Here is a 23,663-nt window from a genome sequence, read left to right on the forward strand (position 1 = left end):
CGATCCAGATTCCAGAACACAAGTGTTTACTGAATCAATAACAAAAAATATATTTTTGAGGTGAAGTTTCCAGTGTGAAAAGATTTCTGTACACTAACACCCACCTACTCAAAAGGGTATTTAAAAGCCTCATTTACTTTATCATTTAATGTTAGACGTTGAGATTTTAAATAGACGTAATAATGTTATGTCATTAGAAATTTTGATTTCTGTTGCCCAAATGATACTAGGTATATTCCTTCTTTAGATGCAATTATTGAGAAAATCAATCTGTTTTATCCTTCAGGTGAATTTTTGACTATAGACTACAGAAATATTTCCATCTGGTACACTTTAACAAAAAAACCAAATGGTCAGACACAGAAAATTTACTTTTTGTTTCCAGTGTGTCCATCAACACAGATGTAAAGTTCGCACTAATATCATTATTCTGTCTAGACAAGCCCTGGTGTCATTCGTGTTATTGTCCGCTAAGTACTCCATCAGATCTCGTTATATAAACCGTCATCACAGCCATCATTAAAACTACAGAATACCTTATGTTGGCATTACTGGATATCAGTGTTTCGCTAACCCCACAGAGCGTGATCACTACAAAGGTCATTGCACCACAACAGAAGAGAAATATAACATGTGTACTAACAAACACTTCAGACATATCAAGTGTGTATATATACTTACCTCAATAGTAATCAGTAATTATTATAAGGTTACTCAATATCATCAATAAAAACAGACAATATCCATATACAGCAAGGATAAGAGAGACACTCACACAGAGAAAGGAAAATGGGTAACTCTTACAGAGAAAGGTAGATGGGTAACTCTTACAGAGAAAGGAAAATGGGTAACTCTTACAGAGAAAGGAAAATGGGTAACTCTTACAGAGAAAGGTAGATGGGTAACTCTTACAGAGAAAGGTAGATGGGTAACTCTTACAGAGAAAGGTAGATGGGTAACTCTTACAGAGAAAGGTAGATGGGTAACTCTTACAGAGAAAGGTAGATGGGTAACTCTTACAGAGAAAGGTAGATGGGTAACTCTTACAGAGAAAGGTAGATGGGTAACTCTTACAGAGAAAGGTAGATGGGTAACTCTTACAGAGAAAGGAAGATGGGATGGGTAACTCTTACAGAGAAAGGAAAATGGGTAACTCTTACAGAGAAAGGTAGATGGGTAACTCTTACAGAGAAAGGAAAATGGGTAACTCTTACAGAGAAAGGTAGATGGGTAACTCTTACAGAGAAAGGAAAATGGGTAACTCTTACAGAGAAAGGTAGATGGGTAACTCTTACAGAGAAAGGAAAATGGGTAACTCTTACAGAGAAAGGAAAATGGGTAACTCTTACAGAGCAAGGTAGATGGGTAACTCTTACAGAGAAAGGAAAATGGGTAACTCTTACAGAGAAAGGAAAATGGGTAACTCTTACTTACAGAGAAAGGAAAGGTACAGAGAAAGGAAAATGGGTAACTCTTACAGATAAAGGTATATGGGTAACTCTTACAGAGAAAGGTAAATGGGTAACTCTTACAGAGAAAGGTATATGGGTAACTCTTACAGAGAAAGGAAAATGGGTAACTCTTACAGAGAAAGGAAGATGTGTAACTCTTACAGAGAAAGGTAGATGGGTAACTCTTACAGAGAAAGGAAGATGGGTAACTCTTACAGAGAAAGGTAGATGGGTAACTCTTACAGAGAAAGGTAGATGGGTAACTCTTACAGAGAAAGGAAAATGGGTAACTCTTACAGAGAAAGGTAGATGGGTAACTCTTACAGAGAAAGGAAAATGGGTAACTCTTACAGAGAAAGGAAAATGGGTAACTCTTACAGAGAAAGGAAAATGGGTAACTCTTACAGAGAAAGGAAAATGGGTAACTCTTACAGAGAAAGGAAAGTGGGTAACTCTTACAGAGAAAGGTAGATGGGTAACTCTTACAGAGAAAGGTAGATGGGTAACTCTTACAGAGAAAGGAAAATGGGTAACTCTTACAGAGAAAGGAAAATGGGTAACTCTTACAGAGAAAGGAAAATGGGTAACTCTTACAGAGAAAGGTAGATGGGTAACTCTTACAGAGAAAGGAAAATGGGTAACTCTTACAGAGAAAGGTAGATGGGTAACTCTTACAGAGAAAGGAAGATGGGTAACTCTTACAGAGAAAGGAAGATGGGTAACTCTTACAGAGAAAGGTAGATGGTAACTCTTACAGAGAAAGGAAAATGGGTAACTCTTACAGAGAAAGGTAGATGGGTAACTCTTACAGAGAAAGGAAATGGGTAACTCTTACAGAGAAAGGAAAATGGGTAACTCTTACAGAGAAAGGTAGATGGGTAACTCTTACAGAGAAAGGTAGATGGGTAACTCTTACAGAGAAAGGTAGATGGGTAACTCTTACAGAGAAAGGTAGATGGGTAACTCTTACAGAGAAAGGAAAATGGGTAACTCTTGGGTAAAGATGGGTAACTCTTACAGAGAAAGGTAGATGGGTAACTCTTACAGAGAAAGGAAAATGGGTAACTCTTACAGAGAAAGGTAGATGGGTAACTCTTACAGAGAAAGGAGAACTCTTACAGAGAAAGGAAAATGGGTAACTCTTACAGAGAAAGGTAGATGGGTAACTCTTACAGAGAAAGGAAAATGGGTAACTCTTACAGAGAAAGGTAGATGGGTAACTCTTACAGAGAAAGGTAGATGGGTAACTCTTACAGAGAAAGGTAGATCTTACAGAGAAAGGTAACTCTTACAGAGAAAGGTAGATGGGTAACAGAGAAAGGTCTCTTACAGAGAAAGGAAAATGGGTAACTCTTACAGAGAAAGGAAAATGGGTAACTCTTACAGAGAAAGGAAAATGGGTAACTCTTACAGAGAAAGGAAAATGGGTAACTCTTACAGAGAAAGGTAGATGGGTAACTCTTACAGAGAAAGGTAGATGGGTAACTCTTACAGAGAAAGGAAAATGGGTAACTCTTACAGAGAAAGGTAGATGGGTAACTCTTACAGAGAAAGGTAGATGGGTAACTCTTACAGAGAAAGGTAGATGGGTAACTCTTACAGAGAAAGGAAAATGGGTAACTCTTACAGAGAAAGGTAGATGGGTAACTCTTACAGAGAAAGGTAGATGGGTAACTCTTACAGAGAAAGGTAGATGGGTAACTCTTACAGAGAAAGGAAAATGGGTAACTCTTACAGAGAAAGGAAAATGGGTAACTCTTACAGAGAAAGGAAAATGGGTAACTCTTACAGAGAAAGGAAAATGGGTAACTCTTACAGAGAAAGGTAGATGGGTAACTCTTACAGAGAAAGGTAGATGGGTAACTCATACAGAGAAAGGAAAATGGGTAACTCTTACAGAGAGTCATTCTATTTTCCTTTCTCTGTATGAGTCACTCTATTTTCCTTTCTCTGTATGAGTCACTCTATTTTCCTTTCTCTGTATGAGTCACTCTATTTTCCTTTCTCTGTATGAGTCACTCTATTTTCCTTTCTCTGTATGAGTCACTCTATTTTCCTTTCTCTGTATGAGTCACTCTATTTTCCTTTCTCTGTATGAGTCACTCTATTTTCCTTTCTCTGTATGAGTCACTCTATTTTCCTTTCTCTGTATGAGTCACTCTATTTTCCTTTCTCTGTATGAGTCACTCTGTTTTCCTTTCTCTGTATGAGTCACTCTGTTTTCCTTTCTCTGTATGAGTCACTCTATTTTCCTTTCTCTGTATGAGTCACTCTATTTTCCTTTCTCTGTATGAGTCACTCTATTTTCCTTTCTCTGTATGAGTCACTCTATTTTCCTTTCTCTGTATGAGTCACTCTATTTTCCTTTCTCTGTATGAGTCACTCTATTTTCCTTTCTCTGTATGAGTCACTCTATTTTCCTTTCTCTGTATGAGTCACTCTGTTTTCCTTTCTCTGTATGAGTCACTCTATTTTCCTTTCTCTGTATAAGTCACTCTATTTTCCTTTCTCTGTATGAGTCACTCTGTTTTCCTTTCTCTGTAAGAGTCACTCTGTTTTCTTTTCTCTGTAAGAGTTACCCATTTTCCTTCCTCGCTGATGACATGTTTAAGGTACAGTAGTAAAATATCTATATCAATATTTCTAAACTTGTTACATAATTGCTTTCCAATCCCATCATTACAAAGGATTTAGCTGTCAGCAGCAGTGCAACTTGTTGAGTGTAAACAGGATTACCTCCCCTACCATAAGTATTGTTATGGCTTATGTCGAAAGGGTGTGCCTGGTAGACAACACACTAAAGTGCAACAAATTTTGCAGCTTAAATGTCTATTCCATAAGTTCTGAATTTATGTTTCAGGAATTTTAATGGATGCAGATAATTGAGGCATAAAATCTACTTCTAATAGATCTCCAAGAAACACTCCAGTAATCTTATTTAGCCTTCAAAACTAATACATATCAGATCACTAATGGTAATCTCAGCATAACAAGGGAGACCAGTCTGATACAAGTAGATTAAAATGGTGCACCTCTCGATTTTCATCATTTACACACTTATGTACTCTGTGACCTTCTGAACATGCTTCATCAAAGATAAATTCTAAAGTAATGGTAACGTCACACATTTTTTTTTCATTTGAAAATTTTCATGATCTAATCCTCATTATCTTCACGATTTCTGACACTAGCCCAAAGATGGCATCCATCTTTCCGGTTGTGGCAGATGAACGACAACGCCATTTGAGAAATTAATCATAACGACATACTAAAATGTGTCATCAAAATGGGCCCGGGCTTTGTGACATTTTTTCTCTGCTTCCAGCTAGCTTGAAGATAGGCCCAATGTCAGAATGTTGACAAAGACAATAATAAAGACAATTATAGTATGTCATATTCTCCATCCAGGTATCAATTTCTGTTAATAATATCACAACACAACTTAACCATATCACATGGTATTGTCTACTTTTACTGGATAATTCTGTTGAGAATGATACATAAATCCCAATCTCCATCTGAAAGAAACACATTGACAACTTCAGACAAATCTCCCATCATGATCTCTCATCGATGCCCCTGCACATCCGATATCCAGTGTTTTTTTGTTCCACTTTTGAGTAAACAAATACCTTTACCATTCAGAGAGAGACATGATGAATTTAGGGTATCCTTACCAAGAATAAATATAAACAACAATTTGAGCATGCAGACAAACATTTTCAGCCGTTCCATATGTCGTGACCTACATCATGTCCGGAAACTATCGACAACTTGACTCAAAACTAGAAAAAGCTCAAAGATTATCATCATCATACTTTCCACTTCACATTTCAATGACACATTCGAGCATATCTTTATTATAAATTTCACTAATTTCAATGTTGCTCATCTGCCTCAACCACGAAAAATGGCACCATCTTCAAGCTAGCATCATAATTCAAGTGTATATCAGGGATTAGATTGTGAAAATTATCCAATTAAAAAATGTGTTATATAATCATAACATGCATCTTGGAATGGTAATTTGAGCGTCTTTTTATTTCTATTTCAGCAATGCAAATAAACTGAAAGCAAATAACAATGACAATGGAAATAAGGATGTATCTTTGTGATCTGGTGGTGTCGAAATTTTACATGATGGTGGCCATCTTGAATCCAACACAGATCTCAACAGTGGAAATCCTCCTTTCATACTACTTTCCAAGCATGAGAAACATGGTGAGAGGGTAGCAACCTTAAATGACCACGGCACTGGTTCTAACTGCGGTAAAAAATTCTGTGGAAAATGCACGCAACAATTATTGATGAAAGTCGTATACGATTTCTGTTAAATAACAGTGATAACAAGATTTTAAAGATGGTGGCCAAGAGGACCATCCTTAGGTGGTTTGTGTCAGGAATCAGCAACCTCTTTGGACCATACAGGATTTTTAAAAATGGATTTCCGAGAGAGTCACCTTGGAAGTAAACATGAGTTTTATAAGTTTAGTAATGAAAATCAATATCAAAACTGCATGGTTAGCTTGCTTCAAATTCATAAAAAATCTTTCCTTAGTTCAAAAGAATGTTTTTACATTCTACAATGTGATGTTGATGAACTAGTTAAAGAATTTCTCATTTCAGTGAGCCATTATCAAGAGAAAAAGCAACATTTGCAATGATGTTTTCAGGCATCTGGTTTGTTAATGATTGTACATATATAACACTTCTTTCAGGTATCTACAACACTGAAGATATGAAAGACATGAATCCACATGGATAGAACAGAGGGGCATGGGTAACGGAATAGGCCCTCGAGATTTCAATTCAAAGTAAAAAGATTGATGACTAGCTAGGCGACAGACTAGTATATATCTGAGTATACACACTGCGATTTATTTGTGAGGCCAATACCTCGATTATCTTGATACTTTTTTTTTCTCTTTCTTAAATATACACATTAACAAAATGTACAGTGACATAATGTTAACTACAGGCTAGGCTTCCCATTCTTATATACACAAGCCAGCCAAAACAACAAGAGGCTCATGGGCCTAAACAGATATCTTATAATATAGATCTATATAGGATATAACAGTACAATTAGTAGAAGGAGCAGTACATGATTAAAAACAGTTCAAATTCAGAATATTTTAACAGTAATCACAAACAAGAGGCCAATTGGGCCTTAACTGGTTACCAGTTTTACAGAACTATGAGAACATTTAAATTCAAAAATCAGTTTCTGCAAACTGTAAATCCTATTCAAGCATTCTAGCACAACAAGACAGAAAAACTTCAATAGTAACAGAAGTTGTTTCAAGATTCTGACCCCTGTGACCTTGAAACTGATTCTGTTTCATTCTTTTGAACAAACTTGGTAGCTCTTCATCTCAGCATCTTACATGTATAGGCCCAGTATTAGCACCATGAGCCAATTGGTTATTGAGAAGTTAGTTGAAGATTTTAACATGGTCAAGGTCATTCACTTGAACAGCCCCTTCATCCCAGCATGTTAAAGCACCAATATGTCATAGCACCAATATCACTAGCCTGAACCTTTTGACTATTGAGAAGTCCATTTAAAATTTAAACAAATTTGACCCTTGTGACCTTGAAATTAGGTCAAGGTCATTCATTTTTATAAATTTGGTAGGCCTTAATCACAGCACAGGCCCAATATTAGCACCTTATAGAGGAAATTTCAACACATTTGATCCCTGAAACCTTGAATGTGGGTCAAGGTCATTCATCTGAACAGATTCTGTAATCCTTAATCCCAGCATGCTACAGGCCAAATTTCAGTACCCTTAGTCTTCTGATTAAGAAGAAGTCGTTTGGAGATTTGAACACATTTGATCCCTGTGACCTTGAAAGTGGGTTAATATCTTTATACAAACCTGGTAACTTTTTATCCCAGCATGCTGAAGACTCAGTTGCAGCAACCTAACCTTTTGGACATTAAGAAGAAGTCATTTAAAGATTCATTAGAACAAAACTGGTATCCAATTATCCAGCATGCTACATGCCTAATATTAGTATCCCTGGCCTTTAGGTTATTGAGAAGAAGTTGTTTGAATGACCTAACAAGAGGCTAAGAGACCTTTATAGTCATCTGATTACAAAGACCAGTACGTGTTAACTGCAGTACTAGTAGTAGGGCCTATCAGCGATTAATAAAATTTGGAACATATTTTAGCAGTGAAGAAACAAAACACTCTTCATTGTCCTGGCTTCTCTACATTTCACAGAATTTCAGCTCAATTGTAACAGTGGAACTTGAAAAGAAGTTTAGAATAAACGATTTTTCATGATGGCAGCCATCGCAGTCGTATTGGATTTCTGACAGAGCTGTAAAATTAAAACTCTTGGTCATGACCATCTCAGAATCAATTTAGCCAATCTCACTGGTGGAACTTGAGCAGAAGTTTAAAATATCTGCTGTTTACAGAAACCATTATTACCCAATCATATTAAAAGATGGCTTCCATGGCTGCCATATTGAACTTTAATGAGGCCAAAAGACAGCCACATTTTGTTGATTTCCTTTCCCACCAACTTGAGGTTTTTTCAAATAAAACCAATTTTTATGATATAATACTTACCATATTGAACTTTGGACTGACCCAAGAAATAACAACATTTGGTCAGGAGCATCTCTGAGGATCATTTCAGGTATGTTTCAGCTGAATCCGACTAAGAGAATTGAAGTTTAAAATAGATGTTGTTCAGAGAAACCATTATTGTGCAGTCATGTAACAAAACATCAGATGATCTAAAAAGTATGATACATATGAAATTGGTTATTTATCCAGCAAGACTATGGCTACAGTTGTCCAGAACACTCCTCCCTCAGAAGTCAATATCCACAGCAGAGATTAGATGCCACTAAGTGACATTTTCAAGCACAATGCTTCAACTTCTAGCTTACATGTTCTTACAATCAATCCCAATAATTGTCACAATCAATCTAGAAAATATAAAAATTCACCAATACCATACCATTAGTTTATTTATGTAGAACATCAACCAAAGCTTATTGGAGCTGACCAACATCTGAACTGGTCAGAGTAGATGATGAATGGAGTAAGAGAAAATTGATCAAATCCCTATATTGTGATGTTTGTTACCTTGGTAACTGCAGAGCTAGATCCATAAATGAAGAAAGTAACCAAAGCTTACCAATAAAAAGTAGCAACAAAATGGCATGTGCTATTTTGTTCTACTATTGCAATGAATAATGTATAAATATCAAACTGTATACCCAGAGCATTACACTTCTACGCTGCCATGCACTGGGCCTAAAGTTGTTGACAAAAACAAGAGCCTCATTGGCCTAAACCGTCAACTAAATGTACTCACAAACAGAAACAATTAAAATTAATGTGTAGTATGAAGAAGTGAAAATGAAAAATAATTTGTACACGGAAAATTAAATTGATGTTTTTACTCATTATTGTAGAACTTTTGTGACATAATGGTGACCTACTTAACTATCGCAAACTATACCCCCTCCCCAACAGTAAATATGAGACCCCAAGGCCATGGTATTTACAACTTTGGTGGAACAGAGCAGGAACTCTCCCAACCATACAGAGTACTTAATACTACCATATTTGGGTACTGAGGAAGAAGATTTGGTCTGAGAGCGGAAATAAATCCTTATTGGTATTTGTTTTTAGGTTGCCATTAGCAATGTATCGACATAACACCCTGGTTTTAGTGTCCAAATCGTAGTTCTAAACCTGAGTTATTCTTATTATCTTGAACTGTCTTAAGTGTAAGTCAATTTTGAATCGTAAATTTACTTACAGTTTGTTTTAAACTGGTCTTACAATAAATCTTGTCTGTATCTAAAAAACACTGTGTGTTTCACAAGTATATACTTAAACAATACTGTCCTACCACCAAACATGAAAGTCAAACGTTTTCCTATCACTTAGTGACAGCTGATATTTGTATGTTGAACATGATGGCCTCCACATCTCACAGGAATAATCACAATAGTTTCGTATTTACAATGATTCATGCATCTGAATTTGACAATGTTTGACCAAGAACATGTTTGTTTAGAACTAGGAATCACCATGTTGGTGCTAAGAGACTTAAACCTAAAGCCATTCCAACACAATGGCTTATTATGTCTCCTCATGAAGGGTTCACAACATGGCCAAAACCATCAAACGGTGGACATTCGTTAGAACCTATTGACATATTGGGCACTCTGGCACACATACTTGATCTCCTGGGGGTATTGGTCAACTACCACTAATACTGACCAACACAAGGACAAATACACATAATGTAATACATTGCAAACAGTATATGCTGTAGACCTCTAGTCAAAATGAAACTGAAATCCTGTTTCAATAAATTGTCCTTCATCATATTTACAGGTGATTAACCTTGGTTCACTGTGAATTATAAATGCCAATTAAATATCCTTTCCCCATTACATAATATCATATTTCTGTATTTCCAAGGGAATCAGTTGAAGTGTTGGCATACCATAAAATAGACATAATGGAAATAAGCTATGATTATGAATTCAATAATTTTTAATGTAAAAGTACTCAGCATAGCAGTTATAACAGAAGTATACACAACATCTGTCAATATCTTGTGGATATCGTGTACATCTATGATGACGTGTGCTTTTACGTTTTTTTGTGTCTAACAAAGGGTAGATCGAGTAACACACAGAGGGCGTTAAATGTGTCTGGGACAAGCGAATGGAGCACAATCTTTGAGTAACTAAAACACAACACAGACTGTTTCTAAATCCTTCAGAATCCCAAAATCCTTGCAATACTACATGTCTGCTAGAAATTCTTACACGTTTTTGTCTGTTAGCCCTTGGAATTCAATTTTGATGTTTTATTGGTTAACCATTCAGACTTCAATCAAGGTGCTGTTATTTTCGAGAATATCAAAGAGGAAGAAGTAAAGGGATTTTAAGAAAATCTTTTAGTACCAACAAGAGAAAAATTAATTATCTCCGGCACCCAGAATTCAGTTCCAGACTGTCAACCAGAGTTTGGAAAGTCGTATCAACCTTGATCAATATTTCTACATTTCAGATTTTTTGTCATTATAAATATTTATTTATTATTATACAATTATTGTGTGAAGTATGTCCACCTATAGACAAATATGTTCAGGGAGACATTATCTAAAAATTAAATCTCATAACGCATTACCATATGTAAGCTGTTTTATCTATATAGTACAATAAGCTTAGCGAGACAGAATATCATTTCAGATTCAAGGACTGGTCTTATCACAGGACATTGAAATAGTATATATTCAGTGATTTATCTATATATTTGAAGATGTTGAGGCATTTTCTACCAAACAAACAAGCAAATACTAAGACATTTCCTATATATAGCATATCCAATTTCCCCATTTTGACTGGACAATTTAGAAACGTGTCATTTGTCCTGGAACTCCTGGGTAAATTGATTGCTGTGTATTGTTTTTAATTCTACCGATCCTCTGTATGGGTTTGTTATGAAGCAAGGGCTGATTGCCAGACAAATATAGTAAAGAGAGCATATATGCTGTTTGATGACACAATCCTAATGTGACATGAGGATGCAAAACAATATATATGCACATCAAGGTTTTTCGGATCCAAATAAAAATGGGAATTCCTTTTCACATAACAATGATGAAAGTACCCCCTGGTTACAATATTTTGGTCTTCATTAACGTCTAGATATTTTCTATAAGTCCTGCACCCTCTAGTTATAGACTGCTACAGATACGTTTCTGTGGCAAAATCAAATATTGTTATCAATCATTTCCTCGGAGGCTTTTACCTCCCTTGTTTTATAATGAGTACGGAGTGAGTGCCCTCCTAGTATGACCCAAGACATCATGAGGACTTAAACCCTAGTATCAATAGCTTACTTTGTGTCTGTTTGTAGATATTAACTAGGATATTTCAATTTTTATACACACAATCAACCGCTTTGTGTCAGTTATTGTAATGCTATTTTTGACCCTGTATGTACATTGCACCACTTATGCTACAAGTCTGTATTTCTATTTCCGTATGTTGATGCGTGTTTCTTTTCTGTTTAGTTATTGTACATGAACGTCTGACATTTCTATCATACCAATTCAAAAAAAGTACACGGAAGTTCTGAAAGTAAGGCATGGCTAGACTTATGTTAGGTTCTGTTACTCTTCTACCTCCTCCAAACTTCTTTGTTCTGTAGATTGCCAGCCACATAAGTACTTCTTCTACAATGGTACTGAGGAGGTCCATTGATCAAGGACACATAGTATCATATTATAAATAATTTGTGTTTTGAAAAATTTGTTAGTTTTTTAAAAATTCAAAATATGTCATTGTGACATTAATGTTAACTCAGATTAAACATATGCAGTCAGCTGTTATTTGTACACATATAAGATACTTTATCAACATGATCAATTTTCACAAAATGTAGAACATATGTAAATATATCACTACTTTGATGAATGGAAGCATAAAGAATATTGTTTTGTTTTTCTATTTCCGAAAATTCTCCACACGCAAAATTACTTTCTCTGTTTCTCCACTTATATCTGTTGTAAAAAACTCAATTTGAACAGCTATTATGAATTCGTTTTAAACATCGATAGATTCAGACTGGATGCCTGCTGCAACTGATTGACCTAGAAAATGGTAAAACTGTTGAGAAAGACTTTCAGAAAGATAATATACTTTTTTCACCTTTTGAAATACACTTTGTATGAGCTGAAGTCTCATTATCTGTTACTATAATGAAGTGGATTTGCCTGTCGTACATAAACAATCTATATTTGTTACAACAGAAGTTTGTGTCATTTCATAACTTCAACTTAAAGTATTTTTTTGGTTTTATTGTCTCAAAAATTCAACTTGACCAATATTGTCATTGCAATAATTAATTTCATGAATTCAAGTGTACGCCAGGGGGATGTGTCATACTTTATATTAATTCAGTGATTTAACACAACAGGTGTTATTGCATAAATTTAACTTGCTAAAAGAAGGAAATGCATCAATTATTTCATTAATTCACCTGTCTAAAAGACGATTCTATTGTAAAGCAGAAATCTCTTACATACTAAGTGAAAGATAGAATGAGGGACCCATCATCAATTCTACCATATGAAACATTAAAGTTCATACACAGCCTTTTCATCGGAAAGCACTAAAATTGATGTCGTTGTGTGAATGTGGAATATGGAGGTGTCAATTGTATGTTGTGATATCATTTAGCACCATTAGACTGGAACCAATATAGGATTATAGGTTAACACTACGATATACAGCTAATGTCAACCCAGTTATGAAACATACTTTGTCTCTGAGATGATTATCAAAGTAAGGGTTCTCAGTCATGTGCCTAATGTGCCCCTTCCATGTCTTCGGGCCATTGAGGGCATAGCTAAACGTTTCCAGATTCGCTCTGAGTGTTGAGAAACCTATATTAGTTTGTTTCAGCTTTTCTCGATAAGCTTCACTTGCACTTCTCAGTGTCCTGCATCTGCAAGTTTGATAAATTGATTTGTATTTTGAATTATGTGCAACAAAAACATAACAGTTTCATGTGTTTCAGTTGTATGTAAACTTGAGTTCATGTGCTTCAGTTGTATGTAAACTTTAGTTCATGTGCTTCAGTTGTATGTAAACAATATCGTGAAATACAACAGATACATGTAGTATCAATTAACCTGAAAGGTATACTTATGATTAAAGTATTGTTTATTCTATATTTTTTTCACCTGGCAGGAACAACATGCACGCCATGCTCAATGCTGTTCCCAACCAATACATGAACTGCCTATTTTACACAATCTTCCCATTTCACCTCACAATGTACATGCTACATTGAAAACCATAGATCTGTTCAATTTTGTACCTTTAATCTCTCACACTGCATGAAATAACCATCAAGTCAATGGTTCAAGTGTATAGTAAGTCATTGGTGTACTTTGGCATTACAGCATTTTAACAGTTTTCAAGTTGAGAGAAATACCATTTACAGCTTTACTCAGGAACTTCAACATGACTATTGTAAATTCTGGGATGTCATCATATTGCAATTCTGTGTATTAATTTCTTATCAAATCTGCATGGCAATGTTGCGGTAGAAATGCAGAAACATTTACCGTTCAGAATGAGATTCATCAGTTGGTACATGTACTTGTGGGATTGAAAATCGCTGTCTGTGCTTTAGATAAACATCTTCTTAAATAGAATGAAACCATTTCAAAGGATGATAAATGCATGTATTGCATGTTGTTCATGACATCATAACTGTAATCATAGAAACAGTGACAGGACGTCATCAAAATATCTGTTCCTTCTGAAAAATACCGCTTGTCTGTAAAAGACACTCACAATCACATTCCCAGTCAATATGACATAGCTTTGCACTTTGCAGGCCTCGTATAAACGTGAAGAGGTGATATTCTAATTCTACTGAGACTTGTGTCAAGCAGTTTGACTAAAGACTTAAGGATTACGTCTGCAGTACAAGGGGACGTCAGGTTCTAAAGTGAACAGAGTGCTTGACTTTCTTGACCCAAGTCTGATTCCTCATTCAGGTGAATAACTACTTTGAGGTTACTTGTGAGACCACGAGGGCCTCCTCCCACAGATAAGGCTCCTAGTGTACCAGAGATCTCTTCCAGAGGACTAGTCCTGTTGTGGAAACTAGAAGCTGAAACCACAAAGCCGTAACCAAGTAAACAATGACTAGACACCATCATTATTTGGACTGACAAATACTCTTGGGACATTACAATGCTTCTTCATATCTAAACACCAAACACTGGCTTACAGCACCAGTGGTTCTTGAATAAAGTTGAAATCCTGGTTCTATAACAGATATAGATAAATAAAAAAGGTGGCTTACTTTGCAGGAAGATATTAACAAAATCATGCTAAAAGATTCTTCTTCACATAAAATTAATGTGTAGGTAAAAGGGAAATTAAGTCTGCCATGAAAAATAAGAATTCAAGTTTGGAATTTTGATGTGAACATGGCGGCAAAATGTTTGTAATCTGGCACTATATGGTTCATTATCACAAACATCCTTATGATCTAGACAACGAAGCACTTTCATTCTTATCAGTGAAAATGAAGGGCAGGTTAGCTAACATTATACAAAAGCTATATCTACACTGAACAGCTCAGCAGTTTTAACAAATATATCTGATAGCACTTTCTAAATTATTCTGGGTAGGTTTTGCTAACCAGGGGATATTCTGGAAGATTATCATGGCCAGAAAAGATTGGCTGTCTTTGCAGCAAGTCTCAGGCCAGATTCGTCCTAATTAAGACGTGATTAAAGATGAGCCAGCTCTGCTTAATGTTTGGAAATAGACTGCTACAGACACAAGAAAAATGTTTTGTCTCCTAAGAAAACACCCATCATTTATCGGTCTGTACGAAAACTTGTTAAAGAGATGCATTTTTCCATTACCATCGAAGTGGAGATAAATTGAGCAGCCGTATGCAGATGGGGTATTAATGGTGGTGATACTCTTGGGTATTGAAGGAGGGAATGTTGCATCCAATTTACAACGTTTCGTAAGACTGGCTGGTGGTCCTCAGCTGTATCTACTATACACCTACAGTTTTGCCATCTATCATATATACTTAATGGATGTCATGATCATAAATAGACACAATAATTCAAATCTGAGAATGGATCAGACTTACAAATATAGATTTAAATTCAGCATTCACTGTGTGTAATGCTTTGTCTTACTTGTCACCAAGTGGAAAACCATTCTCCTTTTTCATGCAAATCTATTTTCCCAGTTTTCCTCCTATACAAATGTTTTGTCTCAGCTTTTAATGCTGGAGTTTTCCTCAAATACATATCTCTTGTCTCAGATTTTTAGCAATACAAATCTATTGTCCTACTTTTCCCCCAATACAAATCTATTGTTTCAGTTTTCCTCCAATACAAATCTATTGTCTCAGTTTTCCTCCAATACAAATCTATTGTCTCAGTTTTCCTCCAATACAAATCCATTGTCTCATCTTTCCCTCAAAACCAAATACAAATATCTTGTCTTATCGTGACAAACAGATTTTCTTTTCAGATTTTGAATGATATCGCAAGTCACTTTGGTTTTTATATGCAAAACCAAATTCTCTTCAGATCTCAGTGTTTTCTGCTTGTTGCACACATTGAAATGATTTCTGTTCTGTTACAAACATCTGAATGATTTCTGTTCTGTTACAAACATCTGAATGATTTCTGTTCTGTTCTGTTACAAACATTGAATTGATTTCTGTTCTGTTACAAACATCTGAATGATTTCTGTTCTGTTACAAACATCTGAATGATTTCTGTTCTGTTACAAACATTGAAATGATTTCTGTTCTGTTCTGTTACAAACATTTGAATGATTTCTGTTCTGTTACAAACATCTGAATGATTTCTGTTCTGTTACAAACATCTGAATGATTTCTGTTCTGTTACAAACATCTGAATGATTTCTGTTCTGTTCTGTTACAAACATTGAATTGATTTCTGTTCTGTTACAAACATTGTAAAGATTTCTGTTCTGTTACAAACATCTGAATGATTTCTGTTCTGTTACAAACATCTGAATAATTTCTGTTCTGTTACAAACATCTGAATGATTTCTGTTCTGTTACAAACATCTGAATGATTTCTGTTCTGTTCTGTTACAAACATTGAATTGATTTCTGTTCTGTTACAAACATCTGAATGATTTCTGTTCTGTTACAAACATCTGAATGATTTCTGTTCTGTTACAAACATCTGAATGATTTCTGTTCTGTTACAAACATCTGAATGATTTCTGTTCTGTTACAAACATCTGAATGATTTCTGTTCTGTTACAAACATCTGAATGATTTCTGTTCTGTTCTGTTACAAACATTGAATTGATTTCTGTTCTGTTACAAACAATGAAATGATTTCTGTCCTGTTACAAACAATGAAATGATTTCTGTCCTGTTACAAACATCTGAATGATTTCTGTTCTGTTACAAACATCTGAATGATTTCTGTTCTGTTACAAACATCTGAATGATTTCTGTTCTGTTACAAACATCTGTTCTGTTCTGTTACAAACATTGAAATGATTTCTGTACAAACATCTGTTACAAACATCTGAATGATTTCTGTTCTGTTACAAACATCTGAATGATTTCTGTTCTGTTACAAACAATTAAATGATTTCTGTTCTGTTACAAACATCTGAATGATTTCTGTTCTGTTACAAACATCTGAATGATTTCTGTTCTGTTACAAACATCTGAATGATTTCTGTTCTGTTACAAACATCTGAATGATTTCTGTTCTGTTACAAACATCTGAATGATTTCTGTTCTGTTCTGTTACAAACATCTGAATGATTTCTGTTCTGTTACAAACATCTGAATGATTTCTGTTCTGTTACAAACATCTGAATGATTTCTGTTCTGTTACAAACATCTGAATGATTTCTGTTCTGTTACAAACATCTGAATGATTTCTGTTCTGTTACAAATATCTGAATGATTTCTGTTCTGTTACAAACATTGAAATGATTTCTGTTCTGTTACAAACATCTGAATGATTTCTGTTCTTTACAAACATCTGATTTCTGTTCTGTTACAAACATCTGAATGATTTCTGTTCTGTTCTTACAAACATCTGAATGATTTCTGTTCTGTTACAAACATTGTAAAGATTTCTGTTCTGTTACAAACATCTGAATGATTTCTGTTCTGTTACAAACATTGTAAAGATTTCTGTTCTGTTACAAACATCTGAATGATTTCTGTTCTGTTACAAACATCTGAATGATTTCTGTTCTGTTCTGTTACAAACATTGTAAAGATTACTGTTCTGTTACAAACATCTGAATGATTTCTGTTCTGTTACAAACATCTGAATGATTTCTGTTCTGTTCTGTTACAAACATTGTAAAGATTACTGTTCTGTTACAAACATCTGAATGATTTCTGTTCTGTTACAAACATCTGTTACAAACATCTGAATGATTTCTGTTCTGTTACAAACATCTGAATGATTTCTGTTCTGTTACAAACATCTGAATGATTACTGTTCTGTTACAAACATCTGAATGATTTCTGTTCTGTTACAAACATTGTAAAGATTACTGTTCTGTTACAAACATCTGAATGATTTCTGTTCTGTTACAAACATCTGAATGATTTCTGTTCTGTTACAAACATCTGAATGATTTCTGTTCTGTTACAAACATTGTAAAGATTACTGTTCTGTTACAAACATCTGAATGATTTCTGTTCTGTTACAAACATCTGAATGATTTCTGTTCTGTTCTATTACAAACATTGTAAAGATTACTGTTCTGTTACAAACATCTGAATGATTTCTGTTCTGTTACAAACATTGTAAAGATTACTTTTCTGTTACAAACATCTGAATGATTTCTGTTCTGTTACAAACATTGTAAAGATTTCTGTTCTGTTACAAACATCTGAATGATTTCTGTTCTGTTACAAACATTGAAATGATTTCTGTTCTTTTACAAACATCTGAATGATTTCTGTTCTGTTACAAACATTGTAAAGATTACTGTTCTGTTACAAACATTGTAAAGATTACTGTTCTGTTACAAACATTTTCAATTACAAACATTGAAACATCTTTATGTTTTCTGTACTTTTGGAAACATCTAGATCATTTCTGACTATTGGATCTGATATCTGAGGTATATCTAAATTGAAAACTGTCTCTATCGTTGAGGAAGACTTCAGAGCTTTATCAATATTTTACATGCAAGATCAGAAAATCTTTTTATATCATCCATAATATCAAAACTCTCAAGCCGACCAAACAAATCATCTTGAAATGTTGGAAAACATCATTTTGTCCAATGGAGGTCTTTAAATCTTTTCTCCAGAGCTCAAACTGTTTGAAATTTAGAATGCATGCATTCCAGTGTCTAATGCTAGAACACAGTTCTGGTACTTCATTTCAGAGTGCCATGTCTAGTGTTATATGATTCTGATCATGCAAAATATACAGCATACCTTAGAATCTTAGAAGTTGGTTGTCTACCTTAATATTCTGTAATACGCTCAATCCTATACACTCAGCATCATGCTGAAATATATTTGTGTGTATTTGGCTTTTCCGGATTTTATATGAATAACGCCATGCTATATTTTTCATATCAATGTATTTGTGAAATATATAAAAAGTCAGCATATGGTGACCATTTCCAATGTACATTTTCCATGGAAAAAATTAATTTCTATGGAAAAACCATCATTTTCCATGGAAAATACATAGACAAAATAAATTCCATTGAAAATGTCCATGGATTTTCCATGGAAATAATGGAACATGTACAGCAGGGATATTCATTCACATTTATGTAACAAGATGGAGGATGCATATATATAACTACGTGAATTGGTGTCTCTGAATGCTACTTTCACATTACTATGCAAATACTGAGGATGCACAAATTCATTGTTGTACTAATTTGATAAAAAGTTATCATGTGTAAAAAACTGATTTTACCAAATACCGTATATTTAGGTAACTGAGGAAAATACTTTAGGTGAAGACAGTTTAGTGAAATATCCGTTGACGATATTTTGTACACAAATGACACACCTAGAGAAAATGTGTATGCTACCTTTATATCTTTTATTAGACAGTAATATCCACACCAGTATACACTATCTAATTATCTCCTATCTATTTCAATACAATTAGTCTACTTAGGCAAACACTCAAATAAAAGTACATCTGGCAAATTAATCAATGAGTCGGCAATGTGATGGGGACTGGTAATGATCCTGATAAATTTCCTATTAGGAGAGACATATAATTATGTTTGACCACGGAGATTTGTCTGGTAATCTCTCAGATTTGCATTACCTTGTTTGAACCGCAGCAGGTAGAAATAGCAATAAACCCTGAATGGGGTGTATAGATTAATTTTTGCAAGCCTGATATTGGTTACAGAATCAGGTTATATCGAGAAGCTGATAATTGGCTACCATCGAATGCTGTCATGTTCCATTTAGTAGAATTACTTAATCCTATTTTGCCTGCTACAGATTGCTATTTCTATATCCTACCTGTAAATTGTTAAAAGCATCCACATCATGTGTGTCTATAATTGGATATACATTCTCAAATATCACATAAAATCCTTCATGATTATCTTTTCTATATTTTTATACAGTTAAATGATCAAATGAATTATCCTGTCCCCACAATCTCCTAACAAACATGTATATCAGGATAAAAATGTACATCAGCTGCTCAGTGCTGGACCGTCAGAATATTCTCCATTAGAAATTTGCTTTAATGAGTAAATATTTAGCTGGTAAACTGTGCAGTTTTACTATTAAACTTTGTTCAGTGTAAGAGACAAAGCCCAGACAAACTTTTTTCCAAAAAACATTTTTAAGTTTCTCTTTTCTTGTGGAGTAATAGGATTTTTGAAATGGTGAACCATTCTGGATTACTGATAATTAATGTTTGAAAACGTAGCCAAAAATAAAAGATAATGTCTGCTAAACCGGGGGTACTGGCACTACTGATCATGTGACACAAAATCAGGGCCTATCTCCAACCATTACAGGACAGGTGATATTTGCCATAAAAAGTTGATACTTTCACGCCTCACTGTTGGGATTAAACAACATAAAATTTCCTTGATGTTTTCGCAGTGTCAACTGAGTTTTTGAACTTGACATTTGAAGTTTAGTGAAATAAGATATAAATTTTTGCCCTACACAAATGACACACCTACTAGAAAATGTGGTGCTACCTTTATATCTTTTATTAGACAGTAATATCTGGGTGCAGTATACACTATCTAATTATCTCCTACTATTTCAATACAATTAGTCTCTTACAAACACTCAAATAAAAGTACATCTACAAATTAATAGAATGAGCTCAATGTATGGGGACTGGTAATGATCCTGATAAATTTCCTATTAGGAGAGCATCTAATTATGTTTGACCACGGAGATTTGTCTGGTAATCTCTCAGATTTGCATTACCTTGTTTGAACCGCAGCTAGGTAGAAATAGCAATAAACCCTGAATGGGGTGTATAGATAATTTTGCAAGCCTGATATTGGTTACAGAATCAGGTTATATCGAGAAGCTGATAATGGCTACCATCGAATGCTGTCATGTTCCATTTAGTAGAATTACTTAATCCTATTTTGCCTGCTACAGATTGCTATTTCTATATCCTACCTGTAAATTGTTAAAAGCATCCACATCATGTGTGTCTATAATTGGATATACATTCTCAAATATCACATAAAATCCTTCATGATTATCTTTTCTATATTTTTATACAGTTAAATGATCAAATGAATTATCCTGTCCCCACAATCTCCTAACAAACATGTATATCAGGAAAAAATGTACATCAGCTGCTCAGTGCTGGACCGTCAGAATATTCTCCATTAGAAATTTGCTTTAATGAGTAAATATTTAGCTGGTAAACTGTGCAGTTTTACTATTAAACTTTGTTCAGTGTAAGAGACAAAGCCCAGACAAACTTTTTTCCAAAAAACATTTTTAAGTTTCTCTTTTCTTGTGGAGTAATAGGATTTTTGAAATGGTGAACCATTCTGGATTACTGATAATTAATGTTTAAAAACGTAGCCAAAAATAAAAGATAATGTCTGCTAAACCGGGGGTACTGGCACTACTGATCATGTGACACAAAATCAGGGCCTATCTCCAACCATTACAGGACAGGTGATATTTGCCATCTAAGTTGATACTTTCACGCCTCACTGTTGGGATTAAACAACATAAAATTTCCTTGATGTTTTCGCAGTGCGTGTCACACTGAGTTTTTGAACTTGACATTTGAAGTTTAAACAAGAAACAAAGATATAAAGTTTCATTGCCCTACTAGGGCAAGATACAGAGCTCTACTAGGGCTGGGTGCAGAGCTCTACTATGGCTAGGTATTGAGCTCTACTAGGGCTGGGTGCAGAGCTCTACTATGGCTAGGTATTGAGCTCTACGATGGCTAGGTACAGAGCTCTACCATGGCTAGATACAGAGCTCTACTAGGGATAGATATAGAGCTCTACTAGGACTAGATACAGATCTCTACTAGGGCTAGATACAGAGCTCTACTAGGGCTAGATACAGAGCTCTACTAGGGATAGATATAGAGCTCTACTAGGGCTAGATACAGAGCTCTACCATGGCTAGGTACAGAGCTCTACCATGGCTAGATACAGAGCTCTACTATGGATAGATACAGAGCTCTACTAGGACTAGATACAGAGCTCTACTATGGCTTAGTACAGAGCTCTGCTAGGGCCAGGAACAAAGCTCTACTATGGCTTAGTACAGAGCTCTGCTAGGGCTAGGAACAGAGTTATGAAGTGCCTGAATCAGGGGAGACTACTAAATAAAATATCCTAACAATGAAATAAGATCATAATTATACACCTAGTGGATTATTTCTAAAACAGTTGATGTTTACAAATTATCTCCAAATAGAACATTTAGCTGGTCATTAAACTGTGAAAATGTCACTGGTTGAGTGTTTGTTTTATTGATTGTGGAGCTGTTTTTATCACCGAGATCCAACCGCGGCCTGTGTCAGAGTATAACTCCCATGTGATTGGACTATTTTCTGCTCCAGAAGTTCTGTCAATAAATAGCTCTACAGAAGAAGCATCTGTGGATCTCATTACCAGCATATAATTACAAGATCAAATGGTTGTGGGATTACTTCTTTGTTTCATATTGAAAGAACGTTTAACCTAGTATGCAAGGCAAATCAAACAAGACGTGGAAAGTGGTGATGATTGGTATTATGAGATAAGGCTGACTAAATCTTAAGTAGTCTTACATTTGTTAGTGTAGGGATGGTGTTCCTAAGACAAAACTGATTTCATTTAAGTAATAATTACTATAACTTTAGTATGCAAATACAGTACATACACCCATATTTGTAGCCTAAAACAAAAGATTAAAAATCCCGCCCTCCATACAGCCCTGTGAGTCATTATGGCAGAAACATAGAGTGATCTCCCTTTGTCTTTCCTTTATGGTGATAACCGGTGGCTGATGTTCTACAGCTGAGTTCTGTTCTAACTTTGTTTTTTTTAGCCATTCAGAATGTTTCTTATGTCAAGACTTACTTTTGCTCAGTTTTAATTGATTTGCCCCTCTGCCCTTTTGTTTATTATTATCTTGATTGTTTAATTGTGCCATTTTTCGGCTATTTTCTTTCCTCCACGTGTCCAAGTGGTTTGCCACGTGGTCTACCATTACAGTTTCGCAATTAGATCTTTGTTGTCAGCCTTGCTTTCAGCTTTTTAATAGCTCGGCTTACGTCGTGTTTTTGTTTGGTTGGCATGTAATTTTGACTTACGTTTATTCATTTATATCTTCTTTTTTTTCCGTGATTGTTCACAAATTCCAATCATTTGTTGGAAGTATGTCTTGGACAGGATTGTGACAGGGTTCAGTCCATGGTTGTTCCAATTTTTTTTGGGAGTTGGACCCTTGTGATGGTTGTCCCCTACGTCGCCCTTGTAATGAGTTTTCTCCGTGTGGACAGTCTCAGGTCAAGACCTCCCAGCCTTCAAGACGATCTTCTTCCTGCTGTAAGAGAGAGTCATTTTCGTCTTTTTCCGGCATGAGAGGAAACCTTGTTAGGGATGCTGTGTTTGGCTCGGAGTTGTTTTGTGATGATGCCAATCCTATCTCAGGAAGTGGGGGGTGGGAGCTTGTCCCTAAAAGTTCCTCTCTTAATCAGGGTTGGTCCCTCCTGTCAAGGAACTCCCTTGAGAAGGGAAGGAACAGCCCCATCCTGGTTTGGTTAGGGTCAAATTGGTTAGGAATTCCTATAAACCTATGGGTTTGACTTTGGGCAGGGATTACTGGTTGCTAGTCACTGATCTTATCAGTGATTACAGTGTTCCAGGTGGGCTGTTGATAGGAGCAGCATTGGTGCCAGGCCTGTCCTTTCAAGTTCAGGTCCTAGATTCACAGACTTCCTTGCTGGCTTGTCTGTTTCTACTGGGATTAATGACACACAGCTCACTAATCCCGGCATCAATGCTCAGCTGACTCTGCCACCCAATTAGTTACCTGGTCTTGGTCTGATTCGGCCCTTCCCAGTTTCCTGTTCCTGGGTGCCCAGGGGGTTACCTCCTAGGGGTTGGCTTTACCAGTAAGGTGACTGGAAAGCAGTCTCCTTTTCTTCCTGGCA

The 23,663-nt window shown here is 35.4% G+C and overlaps 1 protein-coding gene across 1 annotated transcript in view; it reads right to left on the bottom strand.

Moving 5' to 3' along the window:
* The window catches only part of LOC132542995 (UDP-GalNAc:beta-1,3-N-acetylgalactosaminyltransferase 2-like), a 68,629-nt gene extending 45,122 nt beyond the window's left edge, over positions 1 to 23,507 (bottom strand). The window contains exon 1 of the mRNA XM_060206448.1: positions 23,366 to 23,507. Coding sequence (XP_060062431.1) covers positions 23,366 to 23,507 — 142 coding nt within the window. The remainder of the gene's footprint in view (positions 1 to 23,365) is intronic.
* Positions 23,508 to 23,663: the final 156 nt, after the last annotated feature.

The sequence above is a fragment of the Ylistrum balloti genome, unplaced genomic scaffold (assembly GCF_031769215.1).
Source record: "Ylistrum balloti isolate Yb309-2 unplaced genomic scaffold, AGI_CSIRO_Ybal_v1 Utg369732, whole genome shotgun sequence".
In the NCBI taxonomy this organism is placed as follows: domain Eukaryota; kingdom Metazoa; phylum Mollusca; class Bivalvia; order Pectinida; family Pectinidae; genus Ylistrum; species Ylistrum balloti.